Here is a 16,872-nt window from a genome sequence, read left to right as displayed (position 1 = left end):
CATAATGTTTTGCAAGTCATTTTTCAAAGATACAAGGAAATCGAGGGACTGAATATATATCTCAAGAATCCAGTCCAAATCAGTTCAATTCAAGTCATATACGCAAAACAGTGGTAAAGATAGTGAACTTGTCGAAGTTGCAATGAACTTGCCAGAATCACGATGAACTCACCGGTTATTACAAGCTCATCTTAAGAACATACTTGGCCATAGGGAAGTCATTCATCCTAGCTCCTAACTACTCATCTTAGCCCAAAAGTTACTTGTCAGATTCCATTAAACTAATGGACGACCAGAACAAATCAAGTCAACGACTTCACGCAGTCCATTAACGACTTCTTCGAAGTATTTTTATAGTTTAGGCTAAATATGAAAAGATTTATCATGCCTTTTGCTTTAGCTTACATATAGCTTATCCTATAATGCTAAACTCTAACTTGAACCTACAAATAAGGAGTTGGAGACAGGCCCGTGATAAAAAGTCTTTATTCTTGTAATTTTAGCAATCTATTAAATTTCTAAACTTTTTCGCTCCAAGGCTTTATTTGGGACGGCTTTGTTACTGCATCTTAAAGCAACTTTTTAATACAAAATTTTTTATTTTTGTACTAGAAAGCTGTTTTAAGAAGCAGTAAGAAAGTCATCCCAAACGAAGCCCGTCTCTTTTTCTCTTTTTAACTTCTTAATATATATGTCTTATGATTTTTGTACTGAAAAGCTGCTTTAAGAAGCAGTAAGAAAGTCTTCCTAAACGAAGTCTAAGTCTATTTTTCTATCTTTAACTTTTCAATATGTATGCCTTATGAGCCTTATCAATAAGATCCCAATGTTGCACATGAATAAATTTGTATTCACCAAATTAAAAAATACATATCTATTATATTAATAATTAAGAATTAACTAATACAAGGACTTGATTAATCTATTAAATTATAAATATATCAAAAACTACATTGGATGCATAAGGTTCTTGAGCCATAAGGTAAAACATTGTTAGAAAATGTCATAAGAAGAACAGTATTATCATAAACCATGAGTTATTCTAAAATGCATTCATTAAAAAAAAAAAAAAAACAGCTAGTCATTACATGAGATTTGACCGGTAAACAGAACATTACAAAAAAAAGGAAAAAAAAAAGTTAGTTAACGGGCGTTCTGGAAATAAGAGCTACAAAAGATATACACTAAAATGACTCCAACGCTTCACCTGAAGAGCCGACATGAGATATGTGAATGCTTTCCTCAATGTGACAAAGCACTTGACCTTGTTAGAGAAATAAAAATATCAAAAGGGTTGTATCAAACAAAATGTGTTAGTGATGATATATATATATATATAGCTCCCCGTAAAGCAGTCATAGACATCCTCTGTCCAATAAGCATAATAAGAATGGATATATTTCAAACTGATAATTGGACCTTTTTTTTCTTGGGAACTTCAGGTGGAACCTCCAGTATGACAAGATCATCCAAAACATCATTGTCGTCGACCTGCTGAGGATTTTCTCGATCAGCGGAGTTAGATTTTGAAGAAGGGTTGCAAGAGTTGTCAGAAGCTTCTTCCATTTCAGATAGTTTTCTCTTTGTACCACTGACAAGTGGTTTTCCTGAAGCCACATAGGGCCCATTGGTCAGTACACTTGATGTGCTTTCACCATTGCTTGACTGCTTATCATTAGCACGTTCTGTCCATCCAGACAGAACCATCCCATCAGGTTCTTTTTCCTCATTGAACTCTTCCCTGAATATGATATCATTGGTAAAATTTACTAGTGTTGATGCAATGTTAAAGGTTTAAGTGGCATCAAAAAGAAATACAATGTAGTTGTAAGTGGTCCTGCAAGGATATGGAAGTAGAAATAGCCACAAGTAAAAGCCATTAATTAGTTGGTAAGCACTAGTGTTTTCTTAGTTTATTTCAAAATTTTCAAGTTCACTTTAAGTATCTGTAGGTTATCAAGATTATAGCCTACTCGGTATTTGCAATCGCATCGTTTATCCTATCCTACACATGAACAAGCTTTGTAAGAAGAATTCATTGTCCAAAAAGTTATCTCCTAAAATTCAAATCGAATAAATAATTTGAAGGATATAAACTTCAAGTGAATCGCTGTTTAAGTGCATTTTAAATCTTAAAACCAAACCAATATGGAAACCTCATCCATTCCATATCAAGTCAAGACACATACTAATATGTATCTCAGTACTTTCGATCATGATCTCTATGAATCAAGATAGAAAATCTAATTCATATAGAATTCAAATGGTAGTAAACCTGCTATGAATACTGGAACTGGTGTGGGAGAACTGTTAACCAAGGATTAGAGTCATATTAGCATATAATGGGGCTGGAAAGAGTTTAGATACACCGCACCCAACACATCAGGATGTTCTTTAACCTACACTGCTTCAAACCCCTGCGTGTAGGTTTGACCACCATTCCTTCAACTGAGCAAACCAAGGTGTGTATAGAAAGTTGTGATAAATTACATTTACAAGAAATCAATTCAAATTCATCTATTATAACTCAGCTGAAATCATCTTGTTCTGAGTGCCATGCGGCTGGATAAATGACTTTAAATATGCAGTTGAAGGGTTGCATTTAGTTGACCTCAATTGTCAAGGCATGGAACTTGGGGTATAAGTGAGCAAATCTGGCTCAAACTTGACTCACCAATGACTCACAATTTGAAATTGTTGAGTCACGAGCTCAATTTTAAATTGCCGCTCATTATTAAGCAAGCTCGAGTTTGAGCATAGTGAAGCCTCAACTAGTTGGCTCACAATCTAGCTCTATTATGGTTTTGGGTTAAACCTAAATCCTATTTCTCACTTTAGATTAAATGTCCAGCTCTTGATTCATGTCACAACTTCTTTTCTTTAAAAAATGCTGGTCTCGTTTACCCTTCTCCAGCGAGCTACAGCCACGACCTTATAGATCCTTCTCTAACGAGCTGCCACTGTTAGTCTCACTCTGCTAGTCTCATGGATCCTTTTCAAGCAAGCTCCCGTGACAACTTCCTCTACAAGCTCCCTCTATTGGCCTCATAATCCTTCTTGTGCAAACTGAGAACCAAAGTTTCCCTTTTAAGTCATGGATACGTTGTTTGAATGATTGTACAAATTTAATAAGCCTAGATTTAATAGGAATGTTGACGGGATTTATAAAATTTCAAGATTGAAACCCTGTGACAATCACAAATAAACTAATAACATTAAACTTATTAACAAATATATTATATGCAAACTCAATCATAAATAATACCAATCCTATCAAATAGGATGGTCTTTTATCAAGCAATGTAATAAATCTCCAAATTTCATATTTAACATTTCAATTTATCCATCACTTTTGAGTGTGCTCTCTTATTTCCTTTTGAAAAGTTTTCTAAATAACTCGTGAATTTAACGTATCAGTGAAAAAGTAATTATTTTAATCCACAAATTTAATTTAACCACTTAATTAAAATAAAGTTTAGCAATGCTAGATACAAAATTAAGTTAATGTGTCATACTTTAAAACTTTGGTAGCGAGTTATGGAGCATAGGTTGCGGCGTGATACTAATGTTTCTCAAAATCAATTTGGATTCATGCTGGGTAGGTCGACTATGGAAGCCATACATTTATTAAGAGGTTTGATGAAGAAATATAGAGAAAATAAGGAGGATCTATATATGATATTTATTGTATTAGATTTGACTTATGTTAAGAAAGGTAGGGGTAGACCTAAAAAGACTTGGTTAGAAAATATTAGGAATGACCTTTCTTTATTAGATTTAAACGAGAATTTGACTTTTAATAGGACACAATTGAGAAAAAGGATTCATGTAGCCGACCCCATGTAGTGGGATAAAGGCTTGTTGTTGTTGTTGTTGTTGTAATGCTAGATACAAAATTAGTTTTATGACGTTTACGAAATGAGCCACTTCTTAAAAATGATCCATCACAATTTAAAATAAAAAATATTATTGTTTTATCAATCTCACGATAAAACAAATAAAATTTCATACTAATATCCTCTAATGGTTTATATGAAATTGTTGAAGGTGTTAGATCCTCGTGTTATGTTTCCTATCCTTAGCAAACTGAGTCTTGAATTGTGAAATAATGTGCTATATCCTTTTTAAGACTTGGTCAAAATATATATCCTAAATCATTGCAATGATCATATCTCTACCATAATATCCAACAATGTCACTAGCACTGTAGTTTTAAATCAAATTTCTTTAAAGATGAATCAAGAATACAAAAACAAGTACCCTTAAATTCAAAAAAAAAAAAAAATCTTTAAGCATGTAATCTTTGTTAAGCAAAGATGAATTATTATTTAAGTATTGATAAATCACTCGAAAATCCTTAAATTTACCATATTGTTCTTTTATACGATCAAAATCAACTATCTTAACCTGGATTGAATGCACAACTCTACTTAAAAGAATCAACAAATTTATGCTCAGTTCCAACGCAATATTCAACGACAAAGAATATTCTTAAAAAAAATTCTAACCAACTTCATATGTCTATATCTGAGGTTCTTTTATGAACTAACATATAGCAAAGCTTGATGATTGGGGTAAAGAAAAAACTTTTAACAGATAATGCCTTTTAAAAAAACCTCCACAATAATATTGATATCCGTATCAAAGTTTGAATATTTTTCTTTGGAAACACTCAATTTTGCGCGCGCGCATATATATATATATATATATATATATATAATTTTTATCATATATATATATATATAATGATGTCCTTCCTAACTTAAAACTCCAAAATCACACCCAACACATAACAAAAAATTTCAAACATTTTATTAAACTCACTCAGGTAATTTAGACATAGGTGCATTTTTAAACATTTCTTTTATCTCAATGAAAGCACAATTAGCAGAGCTAATCCATCATAATTCTACTTTCTTCAAACAATTAGTTATAAAAGAAGTAATGAGCACTAAACTCTTCAATGAATTATCTATAAAAAAATAGCCAAACTAAAAAAAGCTCTAAATAACTTATATATTTGTATGTTTTGGTCGTTCATTAATCACTTTAATCTTATTAGAATTAATAGATAACCCATCTCCAAACACAATAAATTCTAAGATAATGGAGTCGCAAAGAAAATATTTATTTAAATTCAAATATAATTGTCCTCTTATAAAACCTCATACACTCTACTAGGATGCATCAAATGATTATCTTATACCATATAATAAATTTTCTAATAAAAAAGTCAACAAATATGGTTCATTACTTTTATGAAAGTACTAAGTACATTGTTAATCCAAAAGGCACCACCGATCATTTATAAGATACATTTATGGCCTCAAAAATGATTTCCCACTCATCACCTTCTCTCATTCTAACCTGATAAAGGCCACTTTTAAAATCCATTTAAGAAACATTACAACATCATTCATCATAACAAATATAACATCTAAACAATATATTAAAAAACCTATATTTAATGTCAATTTTGTTAATAGCTCTATCGTCCACAAACATATATCAACTCCTATATTTCTTGTATGAGTAAGCAAACCAGGTACAAAGCCAAGACTTATACTTTCTCTAACAGATCATTTCTTAAGCAACTCGTCAACCTGTCTCGTAAGTTCAGCATGTTAGGATGGATTCATGCTCTAATGAAGACAATTAGACAATGATAAACTAAGTTAATATCATGTTGTATATCCTTAAATGATGGTAATTCATTAAGAAGCTCATTAAGACAAAGATCTTTAAAATCAATCTATAATTTATTAACATCACCAAGCAAAGTCATACCCTTAAGCACTATATTACTCAACTCAACAGCTACTAATACATAAATCATTCCAACAAATCTCATATTTCAGCTTCCTTTAAAGAGGGAGATAGGGTTTGGTTTTCTTCCTTGTCCTTTTTCTAAATTTAAACCAAAAGCTGACGAACATTTCCAAATGGTCAATCCTATAGGGGAGAATACTTATAAGATTGAGCTACCCGAGGATATCAACATTTCTGCAACCTTCAATGTATATTAACTCTCACCCTACTATGGTTTTGATCAGGATCTAGACAACGAGGATGAGTCTTCCCCTTCTTAAGGAGCATAATAGGATTTATTTATTTAGCCTTTAAACATTTTTAATTAGTTAGGTTTCTTTTTTTAATTTTATTTTATTTCTAATTTTCTTCTTTCCTTCAAAAGGCATAGTATAGTAATTTGTTGCCTCTTTGCGCCCTTTGGTTGTCTATAAATACCTCATTCTTTTGAGAGGAGCAAGTTGTTTTAGAGTTATTTTCCGATTATCCTGAGATTTAGGATGGATTCCCTAGGTTATGTAAGGCATGGTGGTGAGGCAATCATAATGGAGTCCAAAATTTTACTAAGATTGATTGTCAAAATCCCCTAGCCCTTCCTAGTGGTAGGGGTGTCAGTGAGCCGAGACAGCTCAAACACAACTCGTTTATGAGCTCGCGAGCCGAGCTCATCGAACCAAGAGCTCGAGCTAAAACTCAAGCTCGTTTATTAAATGAGCTCAAGTTCGAGCTTGACGAGGCTCGACTCGCGAGCTCGCAATCCGGCTCGAAATTATTAAATTTAAATATTTTATAAAAATTAATAATAATCCCTGTTGTAATTTCAAAATCTCGCTTGATTCTCAAATCCCGCCTGATTCCAAAATCCCGCTGGATTCTTAAATCTCTCTCATTCTCTCTCTCCTCTCTCTATCTCTATCTTCCTCCCACTGTAGTTGTAAAAAACCATGAATTAATTTTTCGAGGGCCACACGTGTAGGAAGGTGAACCGGACCGCACCGGAGGCTCGACGAGCGGCTCGAACTTATTTTATGTGGAATGAGTCGAGCTCGAGTTTTGAGCTCGACTAGAGTTCGAGCTCAAGCTCGGTATTTGACAGTTGAGCTCAACTCGAACACCCCCTGACTCGAGCTCGATTCGACTCGTTTGCACCCCTACCTAGTGGTAGTTGGTCTCCTTGTCAGCGGGTTCCAAGCAACAACAAGGTGTGGGAGGCTAGGAGGAAGAAGTTCTCAGATTGTGTTTCTTCTTTCGTATCAAGGCTGGCAGGATTCTCCAAGTACCAAGAAATCATGTTTTCTTGAGTTGGCGTGATGTTCTAGTGACCAGAAAAGGGTGTTTTCCTGTTTTTACCAAATTAGGGTTGGAATTCCAGCTGGTAGAATCATTGGGCAGGACAAATTGGCCATGGAACCCAGTGGCAATCTGACGTTTTCTAATGCATAAGTTCATCTGGCTGCAGATTTCAACAGCTGGTGATTCAAGAAAGTCTCCAAATCATCCACTTGTTTCTATTTTTGTTCTTAATTAATTTCTTTTCTTGAAAACAGTGATCTACCTTGTTATTCATCTCATTTTTTGCTACATTGCGGAAATCATTACCTAGTCAAGAATGCCGGTTCTTCTTAAAGCCCACTATTTCTTATTCAAGAAAGACGTTGGTCATCAGTTGGGGGCTGGACAATTCCAACCACGGATTAAGCAAGAACACTATTAAGAGATGCTAATTTTCTTCCAAAATCGCAAGCTAATGCAACCTTCAGGAATTTGGAAATTGATGCAGTAAAACCTTGCCAGAATCAAATTTCCAAGAATACTCCTGAGTTCATTATAGGAATTTCTGCCTCTATATTGATTAGGATATTTTGAGTTGAGATTTATATCATCTTATTTGAGAGACTTTGTCTTTATAATCATTTTGGCACCAAGTATTTTTCTTTCCTTTCTTTTCTATCATCCCGTGTTTTGGAATCCGTATCAAACAAAATCCTCACCCTTTCTCCAATGCCACTTGATGACAAAATCCACTGCCAGTTATACTAGCACCAATATTTATAATTATAAGGAAAATTCGTAAAAGGCGCTCCAAATTGGAGCAGAATTTAATCCCAACACACAAAAAAGGTAATAATAAACCATGAAAAGATCAAGATTGTGTAATTTAACAGGAAGAAAAGGAGAAAGGTAAAATGACTAGAATGGAAACAGAAGACGATGCAAACAAGCCACCAAGGAAAAAACCTGTGTTTGATGATAATATTGCACGTCAACTCTTGCTGAAGATCCTCAACTGTGAGAACTGTTCCACTTGTAACTGGAGAAGGAAGTTCAGCTAAGACCTGCAGTAATAAATATTAAACAATCTTCAGGAATTTAAATATGCACACCATGTGACAACACGAAAAGAAAATATACATATAGAAAAAAAAAAAAAAAACCTTGTCTAGGTTACGAGCATAGTTAGAGGCAACATCTTCCTCTATATCATCACCATCCTCGAAAATAAGATTTGCTCCATGCATTATCAAGGGCAGATTCATGCCTAGTTTGTTTCTCACAATCTTCTCAACAAAGTCTCGCAATTTTGATGTTCTGGTGTTAATCTCCAGAATGAGAGGTGTCTGGTTCATTCAAAAAATGTAAAAAGTCATGATAACATATCACACATTAGAGTATGAGGAGAAGCATGATATTAGCTTTCTATAGTTTGATGCAACGAAAGATGGCTCTACCTCAGAACACACATAACATGATTTATTAGCTTCAAATGGCTCAATAGGCATCAAAAGCATCTTTCTCTTTGGAAACTCTAGACAATATGTCATCCTGAACAAGAATTAAAAGACCAAATGATGCTGGTGGAATATGTAAGAAAGATTCTATGCTGTATGAGATGGTTTTGCGAAATAAAGTTAAATAAAAAGTAAAAGCAACAATGAAGCAGATTGCATGCTAAGGATATAGCCATTATATGATTATTTGTATCTGAGATTAATAGCAACATATTACATAGGAAAAACTATAATATAAGAAAAGAAAATCAAAAGACATAAGTCAGTACATCTATTGATCATATTCATACACATAAGAGAGGATTCTAAATAAATCAACACTTGAGTGAAACAAAACAATTGGTAGCTCCAGTGGAAGATAAGATTAGATAGAGTCGCCAAAGATGGTTTGGTCACATTAAACGGAGGCCTTATGATGACCCAGTTAGAAAAGTTGAGGTATTAGATTTGACTTATGTTAAGAAATGTAGAGGTAGACATAAAAATACTTGGTTAGAAAATATTAGAAATGATCTTTCTTTATTAGATTTAAATGAGAATTTGACTTTTAACAAGACACAATGGCGAAAAAGGATTCATGTAGCCGACCCCACGTAGTGGGACAAAGGCTACGTTGTTGTTGTTGTTGTGGTAGTACCTCAAGGATCAAATTGAAATAATTGAGAAAGACTCAGCTCCTCTAAATTACATGGTTTTGTACAAGCAGACACCCAGTGGCCATCTTTTGCTGTTAATAATAACTATATGTTTAACAATTCAATGCATCTCATTCAACAATGTCAATACAGAGTCTAGATCTTTTGTATCTAAGACATTATGGTTGTACTTTTTATTTCTAAAGTATATTTATTTTATTGGACATTTGTGTTGTCAGACCACTATGTCACGCTGCATTTTAGGCATGTGTTGTTGGGCCATTTGTGTTTTCGGCTTCGTGATGTAGTCATGTGATAAACATAGCCACATATATGTGTTGATATGAGCATCGAGCTAGCCTAGCATTTCCTTGCCTTAAGCTAGCTCATGGACCAATTTTGACAGCTTTTAACAACCCATTAACTGTCATCATACATATTGACCACCACTCACCATTTAACTTGCTACCTACCATTTTATTTGGCTTGGCTGGTCCATATTTTCCATCTCTTGCATTTAATTCAAAGTCAAATAAGCTTTGGAATTAATGTTAGGTGGTTACTTTGGAACCTCCTTGAAGCGCTTGGAAATCATGAATGGCTCTTTAAAACCCTTGATGCCATTCATTTATCCCATTCCCTATGCTTAGATGGCCCCCTTTCCCTCCCTTTCCATGATGTGGATCACTTAATGTTCTTGTCTATAAATATCAAGGTACTTATTATATGAAAAGATGATGATTGATGCTAGTGAATGACATTGCCTCCTTCAATATTTTACTCTCTATTGTGTGATTTCCACCACCAAGAGGACTTTATAAGTGTATGAGTTCACAACCCTTGGTGAAGTATTTCCAATGAAAAAAGATCAATGCAACAAACAATAGTTCGTAGAGATCAATTTCAATTATCCTTGCTTAGCCACAGTTTGTGTTAAGTTTTTCACATATTGGATCTTTCATAAGCCCATCATGATTTCTACTTAAGGTTAGGCATTTTATTAGGTTAACATAACTAGAACAAGAATCGTATTTCAAACATTGAGTTCTTCTTTTCGTACTTGTAATTCAATATAGGTTGTGTCTGTGTGCTTTAGCAAAGTTCAATCATAAAAATTTAATGAGTTAACAATGTAATCTTTCATACTTCCATATTGCATGTAATGTTACCTCTGTCCTGCATCATTTAACCAAGTTTTATTTAAATGATATCTTTTATCCATCAATCATCATCCACGATACAGATTAACTAATAATGTTGAAAGAAAACCATAAAATACCAAAAGTTTTCAAAATATGGTTATGGGTTATGGAACAATCAGATTATCCATCTCTCTCCCCTCCCTCATTCCACCACCCTGTTTAGTTTAACTAATGAAATCTAAATACAATCATGTAATGCAACCTTAAAGATGGTAACATGGCACTTTAAGAAAGAACTTCTTGTTCCACCTTTTTGTCTTTTTACAGTATCACAAATTCATGCAGAATAAAGATTTCTCCAACCAAATGTCCACAACCAACATCTCCTGTTCCCCTTCTCTTTTTGGCACACTGGATACATATTGTTAACTAGACAGTATAGAAAGTCATAACCAGTTGATAATGTCAAGTGAATTCGGAGGAACAGATTTTAATGCATAAGGCACAAGAAATTATAGCTACAGATTGAAAATTATGAAAATGACGAGTTTTAAAGGATTAGAGATTCCTAATGTGCAATGGTATGGTTCAGAATAAGCTCGAGAATTACCATATTTGTCAATAACTTGTTATATGTATAAAGTTTCTAGCAGAAAGTTACAGCTACTGACTTATACAGCTGGCTCCAAACAGTTGGGATAGGATTAGACTTTAGAGATTGATGATCATGAAAGTAAATCCACTGCAACTATAAAACAAGTATTAAATAAAAAAATAACATAGCGCCTAGTTTTTTTAATTTGAGGAAGATTGTTTCTAGGGGCAGTGAAGAAAGCATTCAGAATGCTTAGCACATACCTATAGTTGTTAAAATCACCCTGAAGAACCTTAATTGCTTCAATAACTATAAGACCAGCAATAATGGCATTTGTCGTTGCAACAGCATGAACAATGTTCCCTGCAATACCTTTTGTTTCAAAAAGGCTGTGCATGGGAATTCCAAAAGAAGATGCCCTGATATTTGCCGCAGCAGTCACAAATTCTACGGCTAACTGGTCATCTTTGTCGAACATGAGGTTCCCAATATCCTGAAAGGTATTTATAAATAAAATAAAATATAAAAAGGTAAACAATAGAAACGAACAAATAGTATTAACTTAAAGAAAAGGAAAATTTTTATTCCATAATTAAATAGAGAAGGCAAAACCTTAACCCGTTTCTTAATAAATAGACTTAAAGCCTCCAAAAACACTTTTGTATTTTCTGCAAGACTCCATATATCTTGTGGACTTTTAAGACCAAGAGCTGGCATTGCAGAGATTGCCATGTTCACATCTATACTGTTCTCCAAGTATCCATTCTTCTGAAAAGACTTTTCTGGGAGAACGTCATTTATATAGATAGGCCTAGGTTTCTCTCTCTGTCTCCATGTCTCCTCATTAGATAGTGCGAGTTCAATATTATATCCAAAAACATGATCATATATTCTCTGACCATAGTTTTCAAGATCCTCATCTGGATTTCGCTCAAATACATCTTCAGTATTTTTTGATGCATCGACACTATCACTAGACTGAACATTCAAATCATTCTCCTGACTTCTATCGCCAAACAACTTTGCAAATAGCAAGTCCTTTGCCCAGACAACACAATGAACAAACTGAAAATAAGCAACGAAAAATAATGAATACCATCAGCATAAAATTGAAACAAAATGAAAATCCTAAAATAAAAAGTTAACAAGCTGCATGGATAATAGAGGACCAGCAAAAAATGATCACTTTTTTATGTTAAAAATCAGAATAAATAAGATAAAATAACATTATATTGCAGCACAGCATTAAAAAAAATACATAATTTTTCTCCTTTTTTTTAACCTTCGACAACTGTATAAATTTCCATGCATCTGATTCATTTCCTCTCTCAGTGTGCATTGTTTATTTCTCTATTTAACTACTGAAATTACTGCAATCAATCAGATGCAGACAATAATGGTAATCAAATTATTTGTCAATATTAAGTTTTAAGCTTGTGTTCATTTAGTTTTTGCACATATTATGATTATGTAATAAATGCACATTATTTCTTGCATTAATGATTTGATGTACTTTTAGTAAATATTGAAGACCCTACACAATACAAAGTGCCTTGGGGTTGTATGATGATGAATTGGAATAAAACTTCACAATATTTTCTTGGAATAAAGTTTTACGATACTCTCTTTTGGTATTAGATTTTTTCTCGTTGTCTTTCCTCTCATCTCTTTCATCTATTGTGCACTGTATTGAATAGTATCAAAGACAAGCCTACATCACTATCTACCTTGCTCATTGATCCCATTCTCATACGAGATCTTCGAGACCATGTTGGACACCAACTCCACAAGTGCTAGCATCATTGTGAATTGACACAAGTTGCTCACCCTGCTCACCTTGCTCTGTGACCACCAGGTCGAAAGCTCTCTCCTCGCTCTACACCCCACACTACCTACATGAATCACACATATCCTCACTTCATGTAGACACATGTACTCACACACCACCAACTCTGCTACTCCATCATCCATCGCCTTCATCTCCGTTCACACCTTTCCTCGAACAATTGCAACTGTCAAACACCACACACAACACCTCTTGCCTACACATAGACATGTGACCTTCCCTATGCGCTCACCTGCATGAGCCACTATACACCCTCCATAGTCCTCACCGCTCTTTGTTGTATCCACAGAGCCTATTATAAGTCCATATGTGTTTGCCTGCATGTGACCTCTACCATTAATCAAATACTACGCATACTCCTCTCATTAATGCTACACCAAGGTTTAAAAAGGCAAAATTAAAAATGGATCAAGGCATAAGCCTCAAATAAAAAAATAAAAAAACTTAAAATTAAAAGAATTCAAAATTAAGTCATAAACCACTAAAAGGTTAACTTAGTTCTTCCTCACAAACCACAAAATCACATAATAAGAAAACAAAAGTAAATCTCAATCTTAATGTAAAGTATCAAAAAAAAATTTAAAATAAGCAATCACTCAAAATTTAAATGTACCATAAGGATCATGATCCATATCGCATGCCCACTACTTGCAAACTCTACTCATTATATAAATGTTTTTTTTTAATTATTAGGTATTAATATGAGGCATGGTCTCAAATGCCTCGAGGAATAAAGCCTCGAGGCATATGTCTCAAATTAAAAAAGTGTAAGCCTCACTTAAACCATAAAGCCTCATGGTGAGGCGAGCCTCGAGGCATTTTATAGGCTCATGGTGAGGCAAAAATTGAGGCGTTCGCCTCAAATGCCTTTAAACCATGATCCATGCTACCCAATTTGACTTCAATAAATCATAGGTATTTGCTCACTCACACATGCAATGTCATTGGAATGAAATCTAGCACTTGCCATTGCAAGCAGTTGTCACATTGTATTTACTCTTTTGCTAGCATCTATCTCGCTGTAGCTTCACTTAATTTGCTCGCAACCCTAGACGATGCATTCTTCCTGCTACCCTTCTTTCTCTAATGACCAAGCCAATCTAAGATTATAGGCTACAAAAAGTTCTCATGTTCGTTTACTCAGTTGTTTTTACTCTTCCAATTTTTGTTACCATTCATAAGCTCATGTATTATAGACATGACTCTCATACTTCATTTTAAGATCATTCCAAAAAATATTATTATGCTAAGAGGAATTGTAGATCTTGCTCCTCTCATCATGGTCCTCATGGCATATTCTTCAAAGCATCAAAAGTGCAAATCACATCATTCATATCATGATCATTATCGATCATGCATATTCTATCATCAATATCATGAGCCTACTAAATCATAACATGACAATCTTGCATATCTTGCACACTTTCATCATGATCTTAATCTATCATATCATGAGATACCATGATAGTCATTCCCACTCATCTTTTTCATCATCGTTGTCTATTGGGTCGGTTCTTGAACCGACCCAGCCAGGCCCACATGGGTCGGCCCTAGTCTGCAAGAGGCGGGGTTTGCCACCCAAATTGTGGGCCCCACAAGGCTAATTAAGGGAGGCTGCTAGGTTAGGAGGGAAAGAATATTTGAATTCAAGTAAATTAAGCTTTAAGCATGAGAGGTTAGGGTTTATGCATGATTTGAGTTGTTCTCTTGGAGTTTCTCCTTGGCGTCTTGGGCTCTAGACTCGTCGTCTAGAGATTGGGAGAGAATGATATTCCTCTCGCTCGAATTGAGGGTCAATTGCATCTTTGATTTATGTTTGCTTTGCTTTGATTTCCCTAATAAAATCTACTGTTTTGGGTTGATTTTGTTGGCGTTCTTGTGTTCTTTCTCGCTGTTTTTTACCAATTTATCGTTAGGGATGCTTGCAAACTCAAGTAATTCCGATAGGATTACTTGCGAACTCAAGTATTTCCAATCAAATTGGTATCAAAGCAAGTCTTAGAACCATTGGTGGGCTGATTTTGACATATTTCAGCGGCTGAATTTTGGCCTGTGAAGGATAAAGTTGCTGTTTTTGTTATCCAAATTCAGATTTTTTGAATCTACAAAAATCCGGATAAAGATAACATCCAAGAAAGTGGATGCACTGGAAGAAATACTTGAAGGGGAGATGAACCAAATCAAGACAACGGTGGAGGATAGGATTTCCTCCATAGAAGGATAAGCAGCCAATCTCTGGGACATGATGAAGAAAATGTTTGAAATCCACAACCAAACGGTAGCTTCAGTGGCAAAAAGGTTAGAAGGGAAGAACATGAATTCTGAAATTCATAGGGAGGAAGATAAGGTGGAAATCGTGGAGGGAGAAAGAAGAAAACCCTATATGGAGCCTTTCCAGATGGAGGATAAACAAGGTATGGGTATGGGGAGGCAGAGCAAATGGGTGCTGATTGGGAATGTCAGGAGGGATATTATGGCCGCCGAGGTGCTAAATTTGAAGGAAGGAGAGGGGATTTTGAAGGGGGTTTGGGTTATGACATGGCAAGGGAAGACCGGGAGATGCGGGAAGGGCCAAGCACTTGGGAGAGGGGAAGATATGGAAGAATAAGGGGAAATGGGGGAGATCAGAAGATGAAGAAGTTAAAGATGTCCATATTCAAAGGGGAAGATGCGTATGGGTGGATTTATAAGATGGAGAGAAACTTCGCCATCAATGGGCTAACAGAGGAGGAGAAGCTGACAGCAGCAAGCTTATATTTGGAAGGGAAGGCGGTGTCATGGTACCAATGGAGAGACCAGATCAGACCCATCAGGAGTTGGGGAGAATTCAAGGACTGCATAAAAAACATTTCCAATCCGATCGGGGATGGGATTTCTATGAGCAATTCTTTGCTCTGGTGCAGGAGGGATCAGTAGCAGACTACCGTGAGCGGTTTGAGCACCTGGCCAGTAGGGTGGAGCGGTTATCAGATACTGTATTGGAGGAGAACTTCATGAAGGGGCTAAAGGCAGAGATCAGAGCGACAATGAAAGTTCTAATGCCTCGTGACTTGGGGGAGGCCATGAAGTTAGCACAGCTAGTTGAAAATTAGAGGAATCTAGAGAGGGGAGCCAGGAGTAGCAACTTAGGAGGTACTTACAGGATGATGACTACTCATTTAACACCTAAGGGTCCTGCAAGAGGAGGAATTCGGGAAACCACTAGGGAGAAGACATGAAGAGGGAGTGGGGGAAACTTCAAGAGGCTGACAAAGAAAAAGATGCATGATAAGAGGGCAAAGGGGTTGTGTTTCAGTACAGACGTTGATCCAACAATTCCATGAGGTTTTTTAGCCACCTCAAAGATTGCCACCACCCAAGGAGCAGGAACACGCTATCACTTTAAGGGATGGTGTGTCACCCATCATTGTTTAGCCCTATCGCTATCCTCAATTTCAGAATGATGAAATTGAGAAGTGGAATAGAGAGATTTTGGAGGCAGGAATCATCAGACCCAGTAATAGTCCTTTCTCTAGTCCAGTTTTACTGGTGAAGAAAAAGGATGGCAGTTGGATATTTTGTGTACTACAGAGCGATCAACAAGGAAACAGTGTCGGATAAGTTTCCCAAACCAGTGATTAATGAGTTGTTAGATGAGTTGAATGGGGCAGTGATTTTCAGCAAGATAGATCTAAAGCCAGGATACCATCAGGTCAGAATGAAGAAGAAATGTGCTCAAGACTGCTTTCAAAAATCATGAGGGGCATTATGAGTTCCTGACGATGAGTTCCTGGTGATGCCTTTTGGCCTCATCAATGCTCCAGTCACTCATGAATAAGGTTTTCAAAACTTATCTCAGTGATTTGTCCTAGTATTCTTTGGCGACATCCTAGTTTAGAGCAAGATAGAAGGGGAGCACTAGGAGCATCTGAGGAGGATGTTAGAAGTGTTGCAGGACAACCAGCTGAGGGTCAACTTGAAGAAGTGTTGTTTTGCACAAGCCAGTGTAGAGTACTTGGGTCATATTGTTTCCAAAGAAGGGGCGGCAGTAGATCGGTCAAAAATTGAGGCTATGTTG

At 35.6% G+C, this 16,872-nt stretch overlaps 1 protein-coding gene across 1 annotated transcript in view; it reads right to left on the bottom strand.

Moving 5' to 3' along the window:
* Positions 1 to 1,041: 1,041 nt before the first annotated feature.
* The window catches only part of LOC110113772 (SUMO-activating enzyme subunit 2), a 29,346-nt gene continuing 13,515 nt past the window's right edge, over positions 1,042 to 16,872 (bottom strand). The window contains exons 6-12 of the mRNA XM_020846458.2: positions 11,582 to 12,034; positions 11,233 to 11,462; positions 8,538 to 8,631; positions 8,244 to 8,426; positions 8,047 to 8,144; positions 1,420 to 1,741; positions 1,042 to 1,264 (exon numbers count right to left, since the gene is read on the bottom strand). Coding sequence (XP_020702117.1) covers positions 1,169 to 1,264; positions 1,420 to 1,741; positions 8,047 to 8,144; positions 8,244 to 8,426; positions 8,538 to 8,631; positions 11,233 to 11,462; positions 11,582 to 12,034 — 1,476 coding nt within the window. The 3' untranslated portion in view covers positions 1,042 to 1,168. The remainder of the gene's footprint in view (positions 1,265 to 1,419; positions 1,742 to 8,046; positions 8,145 to 8,243; positions 8,427 to 8,537; positions 8,632 to 11,232; positions 11,463 to 11,581; positions 12,035 to 16,872) is intronic.

Source organism: Dendrobium catenatum, unplaced genomic scaffold (assembly GCF_001605985.2).
Source record: "Dendrobium catenatum unplaced genomic scaffold, ASM160598v2 fragScaff_scaffold_1117, whole genome shotgun sequence".
NCBI lineage: Eukaryota > Viridiplantae > Streptophyta > Magnoliopsida > Asparagales > Orchidaceae > Dendrobium > Dendrobium catenatum.
Note: the sequence above shows the minus strand (reverse complement) of the source record. Positions and strands in the feature narration are given on the sequence as shown.